Below are 18,374 nucleotides of genomic sequence, written 5' to 3' on the forward strand. Positions count from 1 at the left end.
TTGAAAAGTGAACAAACAAAAAGCTTCTACAAGTCAAAAACCCCTCAACTACCCAAACACCTCGAGACAATCAAAACGTTTCGTGTTCCCAAAACTTAAATCATTACACGCCCACAAATCGCCGAAACTTCGAGCCCACGAATCTAGCCCAACAGTTCCCGCACATTCCCCGAAACCTAAATTCAAAACAAAACAGCTGTCAGACACGTGCTTTCAAACTTTACTTTTTAATCGTTCTCCTTCCACGCAACAGTTGTCCAATGAACGAATAAAAAATAAAGGGGGTTGTGTAAGTACCCTCCGTTCTACACTACAGAGCATGTGTCCACATGGCAAGACGTCTTACTTCAGCTCGTGCCACAACATCAAATCGTACCAACAACCCAGCATCCAGGTCGTCACCAGCAACAGTACAATCATTCATGGAAAGATATCAACTAGCACAATCTTGGAGCTCAATCAACGTCACAATCAAGGAAACATTAACTTTGTAACAGCATATTAATGGCGAATCACCAAGATAGCACACAAGGTGGATCTGCAATCCATAATGGTTCAAGCACATATATATAAATAGAGAGAGATGAACTACGTAAAGCTTGATTCAAGTTTACCCCGAGAAACTTGATACGTAGGCAACTCTTATTCCAAGAAGAGTGCAGTCATTTCCTATCCAACCAAATCATCAGGTCGTAGTCTCAAAATAACCAACATCTACAATTATGATCAATAATAATTTAGGTGTTATTTGGTGCGTTTTTTTTTTTTTTTTAGTTTGAAAAAGAAGGAATGAGAGATGAGGGTTTAATAAATCAAAAAATAAAACAAATAAAAAGGGGTCCGGTTGACTTGACTGAGTTGACTTTTTCTCAGATGGACTTGATACGTTGGTTGACTGTGTCAAGTTAATGTGTCAGTGTAGAATTACTCCTATAAACACTAAACGTCTAAACAGCAACAGTCTTCGACCAAACTGAACTGATTTTAGTCATCTTTGTCGTTACCGGTCTCTACACGCGCGGAGGATTCAAAATCAATCACAATAATGCACATTCAACATTCTATTTCGTGAATAACTGTTTTCCATAAAAGTATTTGTTTCCCCTTGATTTCACAATGTTTTTTTTTTTAAATAAAAATAAAAAAATCTCCTACTTGACCCACTGCGTTCTGAGATTATATACCTGGGATAAGACTCCCAGTAACGGACAAGTCAAGGCAGTGCTCTCCTTTTCGCATTTTGATTAGGTGAGAACACCAACCCTTTCATGTGCCACAAACCAATAACATGTAAAGGAAGCATATCTACTTAACCCCACCAACTGATTGAACCGAAAAAAAGCCCAATGCTAAACACGGTTTGTTGCATGAGTTCAGCCATGAAGGGGAAAGAGACTAGTACACCTGCCTTACAGATACAAATCAAAATCAACATACTGTCTTTAACTCAGAGACTTTAGTCTTAAATCAATACTATTCAATAGATTACATATGAAAGTGATGGAACAACTGCACGACCTTCCGTCTAACTCTTCATTAAATAATGATGGGGGTTTTAGTTGGAGTTGGAGAGAACTTGCCTTTTTCTTCCTCTTGACAAAGAAGGAAGTCCAACCACATGGACCACACACAAAGAGATACTTTCACAAGATTTCATGACTTTTAACAACATAATCTTAACCACAACACCAATCATTCAGAAGTTTGAATAAGGTTTTCTCCTTTAACAGCCAAATGATCACTTAAGCTTCAGAAACTATGTTAGGTGTCAATGCTGAAACACTCGTTTGTTCCTAACAGAAACATGAGAGTTGATCTGTACGCTGCAGATGAGACACAAACTAACAGTGTCTTAAGAGAAAGATGCATTATCAGGGTAAAGAAGGGCCAATAACTACACCTGCCAGGTTCAGGGGTTCCTTGGAGTAGCATTAAAGGCTTTGCATTGAAATATTTTCCTCTACATAACTCCTTCACCACCCAAGTACATTTTGAGAAATGTGCCAAAAAGATGAACCGAGTGTATAAGCTCCAAAAGTTGTTGATTCCTTTATGATTTGAGAATGAGAAAAATGATATCTGGATATCGGATTCCCCACTTGATTTCTTTCATCTCCATCCTCATATTCTTTCTGAATGTCAGTCCTTTGTGGGCTGATTCTTCGGTTGATTATGTAGATAGTTCTAATGGTCCTACTATGCAAGAACGGTCCTGGATGGAGAACAATGAAGATGGAAAGGGAAGGGTGACTAAAAAGGTATCAGGAGAGGATAAGAGTGATGAAAAGAGAGCTTTGATACTAGAGAAATTCAGGCTTTTACTTGGAATGAGGAGCTTCAAGGCCAAAAGTTCTAATTGTCATACTGCTCAGGGCTGCTCACCCTCTCCAGCACCCAGCAATGAAGTTGAGGCTCAGGCTCCAGCTCCAGTGGTTCACAAGCATATACATTCCCATCCCCCACCACCTCATTCCAGGTCAAGTCCACCACGAAAGCACCATGAGGTTGAGCAAGGACATCAATATGAAGTTCGACGTAGAAGAATTGTTCTCGCGATTGCTGTATGTACTGGAGTAGCATTTCTTATCACAGTCCTTGGACTCCTTTTCTTCTGCTGGAAGTTTCGAAGAAGTCAGCAAAGAAGATCTGTAAGGAAAGTTGTGCTGAGAAGTCGGAGATCGAGGTATTTGAATTCAAGTCATTCTACAAGTAAGGTGAGTTTTGATCTAGGCCCGGAACATTTCTATGTAAATTCACTAGGACCACATTCAGAGCCAGATGCTTCTGAGCTAAAACACATTTCTGAAACTATGAGCATGTCATCGAAGCAAAATCAAATTACACCATTTGCTGACAAGATTGAATCTGAAAGTGATTCAACACTGTCGCTAAATGGTAGTGGCCATTGTTCTTCGGTAGAAGAATTTTTTACAGTTCATGAAATTAAGGAGTCAATGGTTTCTGAATATGATAGAGGTAATACTTCACAAGCTAGTAAATTTGCTCCTGCTGAACTTTTGTCATCTGATGACGAGTCCTTCCATACAGTCTGTACTTCACATTCATCGAGTGCACGAATATCTGATGCTTCCAATGGAGATCTAACCAATCCAATGGAGGTAGCCTCCCCTCTAAGCTACCCAAATATGTCTTCACCTAATCTTAGTGTTACACCACATAATCAGTCACCATGGAGAAAGACACCGCCCACGCCATATACAGCGTATCAAAAGCCACCTCTACTTTCAGATTTTAGGACTTTTCCAAATTATCAGATTGGTTCAAAACAGACAGTAGCCTTCATATCTCCAATATCTCCACAACAATATATCCCATTCCAACCACCACCTCCTCTATCTGCAAAATTTTTGCCTTCCGACCTTTCATCTCGCTTGATGCAAATCACATCAACAGCGCCAAATTCCTCACTACTTAATGAATCATCTCCTCAAAATAGCAGTCCATCAGGATTGAATTCAAAATGGAAAAATGAGTTTCGTCCTTCGCCTCGGAGCAAATCTCAGCAGGCTCTCTTAGCACGTAAAACTCAATGTTCCCCTGCCCCACCATGCCCACCAACGCCACCTCCAGCTCCAACTACATTTTTTCCAGGACATAGTAATTCTCTCCGGCATCCACCACCCCCACCAGGCCAACTTCCACAATTAACACCAGTTGGCAAGGATGGAGTTCCATTGCCGAAATTAAAACCACTTCACTGGGACAAAGTTAGAGCTGAACCTCATCGTTCTATGGTATGGGACAAGCTGAGATCAAGCTCATTCGAGTGAGTTAATCTATTATGTCATTCCAGTTTTATATAAATTAGATCTATTATGTCATTCCAGTTTTATATAAATTAGTATCCTTGATTAGTTTAACCAGTTCAGAAGACTGAAACAGATTTGATGAGAAAATGATGGAATCACTCTTTGGATACAAAATGCAAGTAAAGAACGATGTAGCTAAGAACAAAAGTCCCTCTCCAAAGAAGCACATTATTGAGCCTAAGAGACTGCAAAACATGACAATACTCTTGAAGGCCTTGAATGCAACTCCAGAGCAAGTTTGTGATGCACTAATGCAAGGTACGCGTGGATTTCTTATAAAATTTACCATCACAAGATATGAGACTTAACCAATTTTTTGTTTGACGCTTGATGGAACCAGGGGAAGGACTGTCTTTGCAGCAATTAGAGGCGCTCGTGAAGATGGTACCGACCAAGGAAGAAGAAACTAAGCTCTCAAACTATCAAGGAGACATCATTGAACTTGTCTCTGCTGAAAAGCTTGTACGAGCTATGCTTAATGTGCCATTCGCCTTTCCCAGGATCGAAGCCATGCTGTACAGAGACACTTTTGAAGATGAAGTGATCCATCTCAGAAAATCTTTTGCTATGCTAGAGGTACCAAACTAATGATAATATTCAATTTTTATTTGGACCAGTAACTTTGATTTGCTAATCTTGGTACTTCGTTATGTTAGGAGGCCTGCAAAGAACTTAGATCAAGCCGACTTTTCTTAAAATTACTAGAAGCAGTACTCAAAACAGGAAATAGGATGAACATTGGGACAATCAGAGGAGGTGCAAGAGCATTCAAGCTTGATGCCCTCCTAAAGCTAGCAGATGTAAAAGGAACAGATGGGAAGACCACATTGCTCCATTTCGTGGTTCAAGAAATGATTCGATCTGAAGGCATTAGAGAATCAGAGATCCCCATGAAAAATAACTATCAAAGAACTAAAACTAAGACTCCAGAACACAGAGAAGAAGAGTATATAAGAGTGGGACTTGATCTTGTTTCAGGTCTGAGTGCAGAGCTCTGCAATGTAAAGAAGACAGCAACTATAGACTTGGATGTCATTGCAAGTTCGGTGTCAAATTTATCAGATGGAATGTTTAAACTACAACATCTAGTGCCTGATAATTTGTCCACAGAATACAATTGTCATTTTGTTCAATCCATGAGAACTTTCTTAAAATATGCAGAGAAGATTATAAAGGAGTTGCAGAAAGACGAAGACCGGGTACTATTACATGTCAGAGAAATTACAGAGTATTTTCATGGACATGTCAGCGAAGATGAAGTAAACCCACTAAGAATTTTCGTGATTGTAAGAGACTTTTTGGGTATGTTGGATCGAGTATGTAAAGAGGTAAGAACCTTAAAGAAAACGCATACTCCAAACTCCGTAACCACTTTCCGATAAGATGCAGTGAAGATCTGAGTACAAACACCAATCACAGGACCATGATCAATGAGGATTCTCAAATTTCCGAACTCAATGCAGAACTTTGACTTTTCAGGAGTGCTTAGCTTCTTTGGAAATTTCTTGTTAAGAAATGTAGGGATGTGATTCTCAAGTTCTTTCTGAAATTGAATCTATTCTTTCGGCTGTACGGTTATTAACCAACTACAACTACTAAAGAGTCTCCTTCATTTTAGTCTTTATCTTCAGGTTTTGGTTAAAAACATTCTCCGTATGTAGATATCTAGTAGGTTCCAGTGCCATTCCACTTTCAGTATGCTATCCAATGCTGCCACTTAATGATCAGGCGTGGCTGAGACAAATAAGCTTTGGTGATAATCAACTCTGCCTTCAAATTCGGTGTGGCTTGATGTACTGAGGGCATGAAAATGTGTACAGAAACCAACCCATGTCAATAAGCATGCAAGATTTCTCTAATAATTAAGCAACGTTGATATGAAGAATTAAGGTGTAAAGGTGTACAAAAACGAAATTCAGTCAGTCGGTAGAAATGCAAACTGTACAAGTGCGTGGGAAGCTTTAGGCTAGCACACCTGACAGGAATTCTTCTTTCTTTCTTCTTCTTTTGTATCTCTTTTTCTTCACCTTGTTCCATAACGTAGATTCCCTTGTTTGTCTAGAGATCTGATTTCCTAGCTTCTTTAGTGCTTTTTCAGATTGTATAGTGGAAGCTCTGAACCATCTTTATGCATGACATTCCACATACGCGTTAGTGAACAACTACAGAAATTTATTTTAAGCGTATGATAATTTCTCTGGTTATTTTGTCACTTCGTATTTTTGTTTATATCGGGATGATACTCAAGTTCTTTGACAGAGGTAGCTATCCCATTCAAGTATTGAACTCAGCACTTAGTGATGACAAAGTACGAAAGTAAATAAGCTTAAATCTAAGAACCTGCAATTGTAGTCTGATTCTTTCCCTTTTTTTTTGGTCGAATCCCAAGCCTGAAGCACATAGTTATTAGAGGAAGAAATATGATCTGTAAAGAACACAAAAAATCCTTAGAAACAACGTCAGATATTTACAGAAGTTAAGCTGAAGCTCGTTCCTCTTTAGCTCATTCTAAATTTCTCCACACGAAAAAATATGGAAACAATTTGAGAAACCAAAAAACAAGTGGAGAGCATTACAATATAAAACAATTTTATTCATTAAAGTTATTTCTTATAAATTTTTAATTTTACTTGATCACTAACAGTTCCAGGTCAGACAAATGAGTGTTGTGACTTTGTACCATCATTTCTGTAGAATGCTGCAAGCAAGAACACCTACAATGACTGAAACAAGAACAGAGAGGGCACCAGCTCTTGATAGCCCAAATTCCGTCCACGATAAGGGTCTGGTAACCTGAATCAATACCTTCTGGAATTGCTCAAGTGTTCCCTCCAAAGGTCCTGAATTATCGATCACTACATCGGCTTTTGTCCTTTTCCAATCTAATGACATCTGCGCATCGATCCTATTTCTAGCCTGCTCTTCAGAAAGTCCATCTCTTGCCATGAGCCGTTGAAGTTGCGTTTCAGGGTCAACCCATACAACAACAATGGGTTTTGTCAACCTGTCCAATTTGGCCTCGAACAGCAGTGGGATGTCAAGAACAATAGTCTTATATCCTTTCACCCAGAGCTTAAAAACTTCCCAAAAAATACCACGTGAAATGAATGGAGCCAATAACCTGCAAAACAAGGAGAGTTTGAGCAGGATGAAAGATAAAATGGTTTAGTTTAGTTATACAAAATGAGTAAATGACTACTAAAAAGCTATACCTATTAAGAATTTGGCGTCTTGCAGGATCAGAGAAAACAATTTGGCCAAGCTTAGCCCTATCAACCTCTCCATCATCTTGTAATATTTCTGGTCCAAAAGTTTTCACAACTCGTCTCCAACCACCAGTACCATTCTTTAATACATCCTGCCATAACACAAGCACATCAAAATATATCTTATGATCTTAAAGTTGGTAAACACAACCCATATTCCAACAATGTCACAAGTTCACACTCTGGAGCCCAGATTTACAAGTATCAGTTGCACTACACCTTGGCATGCCTGTTTTAAATGAGACCAATAAATCATTGATGCTGGCGGGGTTCGATCCCCCATACCTTTGGTAACATCACCCAAAGGTTTTACCAACTTTGCTAGTTGGCACCTGCCACTACACCATGCTTAATGTTATATACATACACCAATATCAACTTGAGTAGCAATTATGGACATGCACATTCTTGTCATAATGTAAACGATAAATCTCAGTACACTATTAATGCGATGCACTAATATATACTGGATACAAATTTTTGCTGTGCAGGTACACCAGAACTCGATTGTCAAAGACAGCGGACAGAGAAAATCACATTCGATGGTGCATATTCTAGGCATCAACTACAGAAATAACCAACTACATTATGCTCATAAAGGTCGGATGCACAACTAGCATGAAGCGTATGGCATATAAAGTATCTCAATATTCAAGAACAGTGTGGAGTGTTGTAATAGTATGTACAAGTAGCAAAAGCCTTGGACTTGGACTTGGGATTTTAGTTGCTAATTCTAGGGAAGAGTGGCTAAAATCCTCCCTAGCAAGAAAAAGAATACATATACTGATGCAATAAAAGGAGAAGTGCAAGAAGAGTCCAAAATAGGTCCAGGCCTGCTCAACTAATGCTTAGGAAGCTGCAACATAGGATAAAGCTCTACAAGCAGCAGATGACAACACTTGGAACATCGGGAAAGGAAGTTACCAATTGCAATTCTAAGACGCCAGAAGAGGGTATGGCTCTCTAGTTGTGGATTTGGTGGTATAGCAAAAGATGAGAAGTGTGAATTGTTTTATCGACAAAGAAAAATAAAGTAAAGAGAGTGAGTAGTACCCGAGCAATAACATCAGCATCAACAACTGGGATACTATTGGCCTTGAAGAGATTAGAAACTGTGCTTTTTCCGGAAGCAATTCCTCCACTAAGCCCAACTATTCTCATTTTTCGTTTCCGCTAATATTCCTTGATAAAAATGAAAATGTCACATTATATATCGGAAAAATAGACAAAATAAGATAAACAAACTCAAAACAGTGACCGTTTCCTCTTTGCTGACTCAGCTTATTTTTTAGACTTATTATTATTATTATCCTTTGCAACCATTTCAACATTAGGAAAAAAAAAAAAATGTCGTCTGTCATGATTCTTAAATCTCTCAAGAAAAAACCATTACAAACGACATTTATATCTCAATCGTATACAATCAAATCCGTTTCAAGATACGTAAGTACATTAATTCTGGGCGAACATGAAGGTGGACATGTGAAACAATCATCATATAGCGCAATCACAGCTGCAAGATCTATTAGTGAACAGAATTCAATTTCGTTATTATTAGCTGGGTCAGGTCCGTCCATTCACAAAGCAGCTTCACACGCTGCCTCATTCCATCCTTCCATATCTCAGGTACGTAACATTCTTTTTTTTTATTATTATTATTATTATTATTGAATGTAATGTTTAATTCTCTAATATTATTTATTTGATTATTATTAGGTACTTGTGGCTGATACGGATAAACTGTCACATCCACTTGCAGAAGCATGGGCAGAACTAGTCCATTTGGTTCAGAAAAAAGGTGGCTACTCACATATAATTGCTCCATCGAATTCGTTTGGAAAGAATGTATTGCCGCGAGCAGCTGCTCTTTTAGATGTTTCCCCTATAACGGATGTAAATGATATATCTGGGTCTCAAGTATATGTCAGGTAAGCTCAGGTTTCTTCCTTGAGATGGAATACATATTAGTCTTTGATGTTGTTATACATGTTATAAGAAGAATTATTTAAAATGGACGTAGGCGACACAGTTTAGATTATATCCAAACATAGCAGTGTGTCACTTATATATCTGTTATGTGTATGCCATTTAATAATTGGGTGTAACTTCTTCTTCTTTGTAGGCCAATTTATGCGGGGAATGCTCTTTGCACTGTTCGATATACTGGTGCTGATCCTTGTATGCTGACCATTAGGCCCACCTCATTCCCTGTTCTTCATATTTCATCTGATTCAAAATGGGATGCAGCTCCTGTTTCGCAGGTTGATCTCTCAACCTATAGTGAAGGTCTGTTTGTCTCACTATTTAATAAGTGTACAACATTTTGTGGATGCAAGACTAATTTTTTTAACTTGATTACACCTTTATGCTATTTATTATGTTTGTTGAGTATACAGTTTGTTGAGTCTCCATCGCTTCAAACCAGTTTTGATTTTTTCCATTTGACAATTAAAAGCTTTCAAACATATCTTCTTCTTTACATTTGTCTTCTAACAATGTGCAGACACCCTTGGAAAATCCAGATATTTAAAGCATACATCTCAGGATACGGAACGCCCAGATTTGGGCAGTGCAAGGGTAGTAGTTACAGGCGGTCGAGCTTTGAAAAGTGCTGAGAACTTCAGATTACTGGAGAAGCTTGCAGAAAAGCTTGGTGCAGCAGGTATTTGCTAAATAAATCTTTTAGCATGCATGTTCCTCGATGCTCTTTTCATGTTTATTTTACTTTTCGTTTTTTTCTTGTTTTTTTAAAGTAAAAGTCTTTATATGTATCTAATCAAAGGCCAATTACATCAACCGCTAATAACTAGTGAGAAGCTACTTTTAAGACCAGAAACCCAGTTACACCCCCAAAAGCTAATATTTGCCTCTTTTACAGTTTGTCGTACAATTCAGCAGGTCACCCATATTTCCTGGATATTTGGAAAGTTTAGGCTGTGAGATTCTGCTTGAAAACCTTGCATGACTATGTGGATCATTAAACGTATTCTGACCTCTATTGTTGTTTTGCTTAGTTGGAGCCACTCGGGCTGCTGTTGATGCAGGATTTGTTCCGAACGAGCTTCAGGTAGCACTTCATGCAAACCATCCCTATTGGCTCCTTTAAAAATCCCGTCCATATCATCTCTTGGACTTCAAGTCTTGAACCGAATTTTTTTTACCTGGTTTTTTTTATTCTTTTTTCAGTTCTTGTCTTTTCCAAAAGGTCATACACAAGTAACTTCCTATCATGCTAACTTCTCATTCTAAGAAGCAACCTATTATAGATGTTTTCTCTTCATTTATGTTCCCCGGAAGTGAAAAATGAAAAAGAACAAAAACGTATAGAAAGTTCAATTTCATTTTAAGCCACACTTCTTTGCTTGCCAGGTTGGACAAACTGGAAAAATTGTTGCTCCCGAGTTGTACATGGCATTTGGGGTGTCAGGAGCCATCCAACACTTGGCAGGCATGAGAGATTCTAAAGTCATTGTAGCTGTAAATAAGGATGCAGATTCTCCCATATTCCAGGTGATTGGCCAACCAGTTGTCTGTTTGTGTTTTTTCTTGCTAACAATGTTACTATTAAATTGTAAATGAGGAAGTATCAAATATAGCAGAAAGTAAGGAAGGGGTGTGTCTGCTTGGAAAGACTCAGAAGACCTAGTCCCTTACGACCATGCCAGATAAAGTAACTGTGAAGTTTGTCACATTCTTAAATCGTACAAAAAGCTACGTTGATGTCTCCTAGAGGATAATACCAGTAGTAAAACTTGTACATCACTTTTTAGTGTAGAACGAAGACACTGTGATGATTCGTACGGATAATAGAAGTTGTAATACTTGTACAACAACAAAATTTTAGTGTACAGACCACTTTGATGGCATTGAGCTGGTTCATAGCAGAAGAGACTGATATAGAACTATGATACTTGGACACGTCATATTTTGAAAATAATCCGTGTTGTGTCTGCGTCGGACAGGAAACAAACACATACTAATGTAGATTTTGACTAGCGGAAGCTTCAGTTAAAAAAAATCTACACTTTATTTGAAATACAAATTAAAGAAGACCTAAAAATCTTTCTTTTATTGAATCTCACAACTCATAAACTTCAACACTGAAGAATCCTACTACAAGCCTTTTATTTATACTAATAACAATAAAGTAGCAACTAAACTAGTGGGCTCACGGCCCATGGGCTTGGACTCGACTAAGGGACACACGCCCTCAACATCAGCAACACACTAATGTTCTACATAAGGCAAGTCGGGTCAAACTGCGGGTCAAATAGTGATGGGTCGGGGCGGGGCGGATTGAAGTGCCATGTCTTAGTACCACCACCCGGCCTGTTGGGTCAGCTTATGGGGCGGGTTTCGGGCGGGTCATCCGGGTCGGAGGTCGGGTGGAAATTGTCATTTTAACCCAATTTTACACACACAAAAAAAAACTTCCTCAAGTAATATCTTTCCAATTCACAACATAGAGAAAATTAATGAAATCAATCAATGAAAAATAAACAAAAATGAAAAACTATAACTTGAACCCAAAACCATATATATTTGAAAATTTGAAACTTCTTTATCGTGATTTACCATATGTAAATTAATTATCTTCTATAGCAAGATAAAATGAAGATGTGAGGGTCTATGGTACAAAACAATAAAATATAAACTAGAATAATTTAAAATTAATACATGGATGAATGATTCATCTTCTCCAAAATTTGAAAGTTGAATTTGAACTCATGATATTTGTCCAATGTTCAAACTTGAACATTGAAATTAATGCTAAACTCATAAGTTTGTGTTCATATTTCTCAAATTTCTACAAAAGTTAAAAGAAAATATAAACAAAATACAAAAATGTTGAAGTTAGAGTCTTGAAACTGACCAAAATTCAAAAGTTGAATTTGAACTCTTGATATTTGCCCAATGTTCAAACTTGAACATTTAAAATTAATGTTGAACTCATAAGTTTGTGTTCATATCTCTCAAATTTCTACAAAAGTTAAAAGAAAATATAAACAAAATACAAAAATATTGGAGTTAGAGTCTTGAAACGGCGCGGGTCAACGGCTTATGTCACGGTGTGGGTCGCGCAGCTCGACGGGTCGGGTTTGAGCATAGAACCTACACTCATAGCCCGACCACATAGAAACGGTGGCGGGGCGGGTCTATTTTCAGGTCGGTGCGGGTTTGGGTTGCGGGTGAAAACTGGGTGCCCTACCGGGTGATGGGTTGACGATTTTTTTATACATTCCTAGCTATACATCACTCTCCCCATGTTGAAGAAGTTTGTCCACAAGCTAAAGGAGTGGAGTGCCTAAAGCTGGAAACATTGACAAAGCTTCATGCTGGAAATCTAGGAAAAGATCAGGTGGCTTGGCAGCAACACCTTCGACCTCATCTTCACCTTCAGCTAATAAAACAGAGCGCTTCTTCTTCTTAGGGTACTCGGCAGCAATGTGACCCATAATGCCACATTCAAAGCACTTTCTAGCAGCACTATATGAACCAGCAGCCGACATAGGAGTAGCAGTAGGAACTGCACTTGTCGAACCAGTATAAGAAGGTGCTGATGTCGCATTAGGTGAAAACACTTTTTCAGCACGCAAGGCATACTTAAATGCGGTAGCCATGTCATCAATCTCAAACATGATAAGTGCTTCACAAATTGCCTTGCGTAAGCTATTCAGATAACGACCTACTCTCTGTTCATCAGTTTCAACCAACCCAGCACGAGTACACAACAACTGAAAGTGATCAGTATATTCTTGAACTGAAGACAATTGTTGTTTCAAATTTTGTAAACGAATGAACAAATCTTGTTGGTATTGTTTAGGAACAAAATGAGCATGTAACTCTGGACGCATAGTAGACCAAGTGCAGACACGCTTGTAACCTTGATTAACCCTCTATAGATTTAACTCATCCCACCATACCGAAGCATAACCTTTCAATTTAGTAGCAGCTAATTTAAACTTCTTACCATCATCTAGGTTTTTATAATCAAAGGTTTTTTCAATTTGATTAAGGCAATCTATAAACTCATCAGGATCGAGTTTACCATCAAAAGTAGGCACATCGATTTTAATATCATGCACCTGACTTCTCTCCAATATTCGGAGGAAACAATTAACATCAACAACCCCATTATCAATATTCTGAATGTCATGATCTTCAACAAAATAATTAAAATGGTCATATCTTTCAAAATCACCTGCTTGGCGATTAGGTTCACGGTCTGCCTACAACCACTTCGATCAGTAGAAAGAGAAGGAAGAGATGGACCGACCCCTATTCTCTTGCCTTGCATTGCGAGGAATAGGTTGTTCCCAAAAATTCCTATCACCATCAACCCAGAGCTGTACAGGATGTTGGTAACCACGACCTCTACCTCGAACCTGATTAACACGCGGATTCTCACACCCTTGTTGAGGAAGATGCACACCTCTAGCCGCCTCTTGCATTAGTAGCCCTTAATTATGGCCATTATGGTTTAATCTTGGCTGAAAAATCAGATCTTTTGGCCCTTGGGGGTGCACGACAGGTAGCTGTTGGACTGGTGGTGGCACTATAGGTGGAACACGCACAGGGAGCTCTCCAACACCTTCATCACCTTGACCATCTCCAACAATAGGTGGTATACGACCTACTTCATCCGGGGGATGAACTTCATCATTGTTATATACTCCAATAACTCTTTCCTCACTATTATTTTCTGGATCAATAAGCGCAAAAGGGTTTTGAAGAGAGACTGTATCATTACTCTGCGATGATGCATCATCAGTACTAGCCACTTAACCATTATTTTGTGGTGGTGGCGGCTGTTGCACCTCTCTGTCTATTGTGCCTATTGTTGTGGTAAAGTTCTGGAGCATCTGTCATGTTTTTCATGTTTTCCTCTAAACGAAACATGCGAGTATCTATGGATGGAGGACGACCTTGAGTTGCTCTGTTATTCACCATAATAATGCAAAAAAAAATTGACTTTTCAAGAAAAACAAATTCGTTGTGAATAGTAACCTGGGTGAACAGTGTTTTCACTGAGTAGTGCCGTGAATAGTAACCCCTGGACTTAATCTGTTTCGATACCAAATAATATAGATTTTGACTGGCGGAAGCTTCAGTTAAATAAAATCTACACTTTAATTGAAACACAAATTAAAAAAGACCTAAAAATCTCTCTTTTATTGAATCACAACTCATAAACTTCAACACTGAGGAACCCTAACTACAAACCTCTTATTTATACTAATAACAATAAATCAACAACTAAACTAGTGGGCTCATGGCCCATGGGCTTGGACTCGACTAAGGGGCGCACGCCCTCAGCATCAGCAACACACTAATATTCTACATACTGTATGTAATATACCTCAATTTTTTATATTTTGTTGTTTCAGACACTTCGTATCTATGTCGGATACGGACACAGGTATCTGTGTCAATGTAACTTAGGTATAGAATGAACGATAGATGAACTGTTTTTTTAATTGTGACTAGAATTACCTTTTGACCATTCAAAGAATAGTTGATTTATTAGATGGTTAATGACCTAACGGGCAGCATCTTTAAGCTCCGCGTAAATCATTTGCCGTAATGTATTAGATGATTAGATGGTTCCTGTACTTGATCAAAACATCAACCAAGGCCATTGAGGTACAAGTCAAACAAGGAAGCATTTACTTCTGTATATGATCGTATGTATAACTACGCCAAGGTTTAGCCACTAAGAAACTGAAGTTTCTATTGCTTATCAAAGCATTTTAGAATTCCGTATCGACAATTACTAAAAACTTTGCAGTTATCTATATTTGTATCATCTCATTGGAATAGTTGAGATTTTTGGATTAAACTTGGAACGTTCACATTGTCTTAAACCTTACTTTTAAAAGAGCTTTTGAATTGATCAGGGTCCCTAAATGACTCTAACCTGTCACAGTGTCACTTGTGATTGTCACTTGACAGACTCAGAAACTGATGGTTCTGGGCTTCTAGCAGCCACATTTTGAAGCTGATTTCTAATAATCTACTCACTTGCTCATCTCGTGATGTTCAGCTGGCTTAGTTATTATGTGTATAGAATAACCTTTTGAACTGATGGTGTTTGCATTTACTTTTTTCTGAACATTTCTTGAATTCCAGGTTGCTGATTATGGCCTTGTTGCTGATCTCTTTGATGTAATACCTCAGTTGCTAGAGAAGCTACCTCAAAAGAAGTAGGCATATTTGCTATAACAACCGAGTTACTAGAGAAGCCACCAGAGGAAAAGTAGGCATATGTGTTTCTAGTCTTCAACGCTGAATACTCCTCAATGTGTAAAATAGTTTTACATAACAAAAAGAAATAAATGCTTCCTGGATTTTTCTCGAGTTGTTTCCTCCATGCTACTCCACATGAAAGACTATATATGTTATCAATTTCTGACCTGTTTTGAAACTATTTTCTCGTGTCATAATCTGCATGACTAGTGATTGGTTCCTGACATCTGCATTTAACGTGTTGGTACCGACCTGAGTGAAACCTTTGTTTGATTCAGTGGGGCTTGCGTTCATTTCTCAAGTGCACACGTCTTGGTCTTGGTCTCAGTCTCTTGTTACTTGTTAGTATCTCATATTTCTTTAATCTAGTGAGTCTGAGAGTTATGTTCTTGTTTGATCGCCTGCTCAGCTATACCGAAAGTTCCATAGGAAAGGTTATGGCATGGAGTAAATTAATAATTTGCTGAAGTTCATTCTAATTAAGGTGCTCAAAAGATTGCATGAAAAGTTGGGTAGCTTACTTAACATTGAACTTGTTTATCTATGCTGGACTGCAGAAGAGACGTATTTGCTGGGAAACACACTATTTAGTACAAAATTTCATGCCGAGGGAGCATGTTAAGGAAGTTTCCCCCACCCTCGAGAGCGTATCTGATTGGAAAATTGGATAGGGAGCTCAAGGGAAACTTTTGTGGAAGAATTCTCATTAGCCACATAGTAGTAAGTTTCTTTGGAAGCTCGATTTAATTAATTTTTCTACAAAAAGTGGGTTCCAGGAGGGCAGGAGACGGGAAAAAAATCAAACTAATCAATTGATAACGAGGACACTCCCAGCACCTGTTCAACAAAAGCTATGAGTGAATTTGCGTGTAAGATTCAAGAAGAGAAATATAAAATTAACAAAGTTTTTTCTTATTTCATTAATGGTGTCACCTTTTCTCTCTTTGTTTACATGTGAGAAATAGAAAAAGTAAAGTGGGAGAAGTGAATCTGGTCCCCTCTTTTTTTTGTCCCCACTCCTTTTATAGTTGCTCCACATATGTCCATTAAATAACTTTTTGACATGTGTCCATCCTTGTCTCTTTCTTTTGTACTTGAAATTTATAATGAATATATCGGGCCTCGTGTCCATATTATTTGGACACCACATCGCCCCTCTCGAAATTTTCAAATTTTAGTAATGAAAATTTGAAGATTTTGAGAAGCAATAATTTTTTTTTTTTTTTTTTTTTTTTTTTTTACCGTTCATAGTCACTGTTGACTTATCAACCTCGATGCTGTTCCTCGATACTATGGAATTTTTGTAAATAATTTTTCGAAATTCGAGATGATAATTTTTTTTGAAATCCAAGATAGCATTTTTTGAAATCCGAGATGACAATTTTTGCAGTTAATTTTTTGAAATTTGAGATGGCATTTTTGTAAATAATTTTTCGAAATATGAGATGACAATTTTTCGAAATCCGATATGGCAATTTTATTTTTCAATATTGAAATGGCAATTTTTGCAATTATATATAATGCCTAATATCGCTCATCCCTGTCAACACCATGACTTTTATATATAGTGCCTGATACCACTCATTCCTGTCGGTACTAGAGCTTTTTTATATAGTGTCTGATACCGCTCATCCCTGTCAATATATATATATATATATAGTGCCTGATATCGCTCATCTCTGTCGACATCAGAGCTTTTGATAACTTAAAATTTTTGAATTTGGAATAGGATTTGATAATTAATTTTTTTTGAATTTGGAATAAAATTTGATAGATTGAACATTTTGAATTTTGAATTTGAAGTAGAATTTTGATATAAAAAACTTTTGAATCTGAATTTTGACAATATAAATTTTTGAATTTAGAATAAAATTTGATAGATTGAAAATTTTGAATTTTGAGATAAAATTTTTGAATTTGAAATAAGATTTGATAAATGAATCTTTTTGATAAAAGAAATTTTTTGAGCTCTTCATCACATCTCAACTGATCGATCCATAGTAGGGGTGGGCAATGGGCCGGGTCGGGCTAGCCCGGCCCTAAACATTTAAAGCCCTTCAGATATAAGGGTCGGGTTGGTCCTACCCTAAAGTCAAGATAGAGCCGGGGCCGCCGGGTCACAAGTCTAAACCTCAAGCCTCGACCGACCCCTAGCCCTCTTTAAAGGCTTTTAGGGTTCGGGCTTTAGGTAGCCTATATATTTTTTTTTTTTTTACTACATCGTTTTAAAACTCATTTATATTACAAAAATGCATAATAATCTACAAACTCAAAGTCCAAAACTAATCTAAGTAATAATCCTCAGATAAGTCTAAAAATTTAAAATGCATATCCACAATCTAATGAATCAAGACATCGAGAGTTCGAATTTGTTCTTCCTCAGACTCAAACCTCACTAAAATTACATTTAACATTGAAATACATAGACAAATAATTATATTATTATCATTTTAAAAGGAAGAAGTAATAGATATAAAGAAGAAAACATAATAGTTTTGGTTAAAAAGGGTCAGTGGAAGTTGTTAAACTATTTGTAATATCATAAATTATTTCTATAATAGATTCAAACAAATATAATATTACCTTTCTTCTAATTTAAAAGTGATTCAAGCTTTGTATATGAAAATGAAAATATTGGCTTTTGAACAAGTGATGGAGAAAGGTTTGAGATTACAAATGTCATTTTTCTGACAAAGGTTGTTTTTTGGTTTCTATGTTAAAAATGTCCGCTCAGATTTTGCTTTTTAATGATGTGGAAGGAAACCTTTAGTTTTAGACTTGGATGATGTGAATAAAAATATAATTTATAAGAAATAAGTGGAAAAGAAATCGGAATAATAAGTTATGGACTTTGACTTGATGATCAAAGGAATAAAGTCTTATTTTTTTATTAAATTTAGTGCTCATTGTTCTTCATACCGCTTAAGTTGACAAGTTTTTGTTATATAAAACAAGTTATTGGAAGACCCTTGGGTGTAAGTGATAAATCACAAAGCGACAATGTTATTTTAATTGAAAATATTTAACAAAA

The 18,374-nt window shown here is 37.3% G+C and overlaps 3 protein-coding genes across 4 annotated transcripts; 2 read left to right on the top strand and 1 right to left on the bottom strand.

Annotated features, from left to right (window-relative positions):
* The first annotated feature begins 1,931 nt into the window (after positions 1-1,931).
* On the top strand, positions 1,932-5,422 carry LOC147517218 (Actin-binding FH2 (formin homology 2) family protein). Its single transcript, XM_086589554.1, has 4 exons — positions 1,932-3,787; positions 3,904-4,088; positions 4,171-4,406; positions 4,487-5,422. The coding sequence occupies exons 1-4, from the start codon at positions 2,064-2,066 to the stop codon at positions 5,210-5,212; spliced, it is 2,871 nt and encodes a 956-aa protein (XP_086445680.1). The 5' UTR covers positions 1,932-2,063; the 3' UTR covers positions 5,213-5,422.
* Positions 4,954-8,289, bottom strand: ATCOAE (dephospho-CoA kinase family). 2 transcript variants are annotated; one of them, XR_015211390.1, is made up of 6 exons: positions 8,150-8,289; positions 7,043-7,188; positions 6,511-6,951; positions 6,171-6,255; positions 5,806-5,954; positions 4,954-5,626 (listed from the first exon to the last, which is right to left on the bottom strand). XR_015211390.1 is itself a non-coding variant. In XM_086589556.1 (3 exons), the coding sequence occupies exons 1-3, from the start codon at positions 8,255-8,257 to the stop codon at positions 6,513-6,515; spliced, it is 693 nt and encodes a 230-aa protein (XP_086445682.1). In that variant the 5' UTR covers positions 8,258-8,289; the 3' UTR covers positions 6,406-6,512. The 2 variants fall into 2 exon arrangements, 1 of the variants encoding a protein (XP_086445682.1); XM_086589556.1 differs by lacking the exons at positions 4,954-5,626; positions 5,806-5,954; positions 6,171-6,255 and having other exon boundaries at positions 6,406-6,951.
* A 116-nt stretch (positions 8,290-8,405) lies between these two features.
* Positions 8,406-15,524, top strand: ETFALPHA (electron transfer flavoprotein alpha). The gene is made up of 7 exons (XM_086589555.1): positions 8,406-8,722; positions 8,813-9,024; positions 9,219-9,382; positions 9,600-9,758; positions 10,111-10,163; positions 10,466-10,606; positions 15,227-15,524. The coding sequence occupies exons 1-7, from the start codon at positions 8,444-8,446 to the stop codon at positions 15,302-15,304; spliced, it is 1,086 nt and encodes a 361-aa protein (XP_086445681.1). The 5' UTR covers positions 8,406-8,443; the 3' UTR covers positions 15,305-15,524.
* The last annotated feature ends 2,850 nt before the right edge of the window (positions 15,525-18,374 follow it).

This window comes from Coptis chinensis, chromosome 2 (genome assembly GCF_015680905.1).
Source record: "Coptis chinensis isolate HL-2020 chromosome 2, ASM1568090v1, whole genome shotgun sequence".
In the NCBI taxonomy this organism is placed as follows: domain Eukaryota; kingdom Viridiplantae; phylum Streptophyta; class Magnoliopsida; order Ranunculales; family Ranunculaceae; genus Coptis; species Coptis chinensis.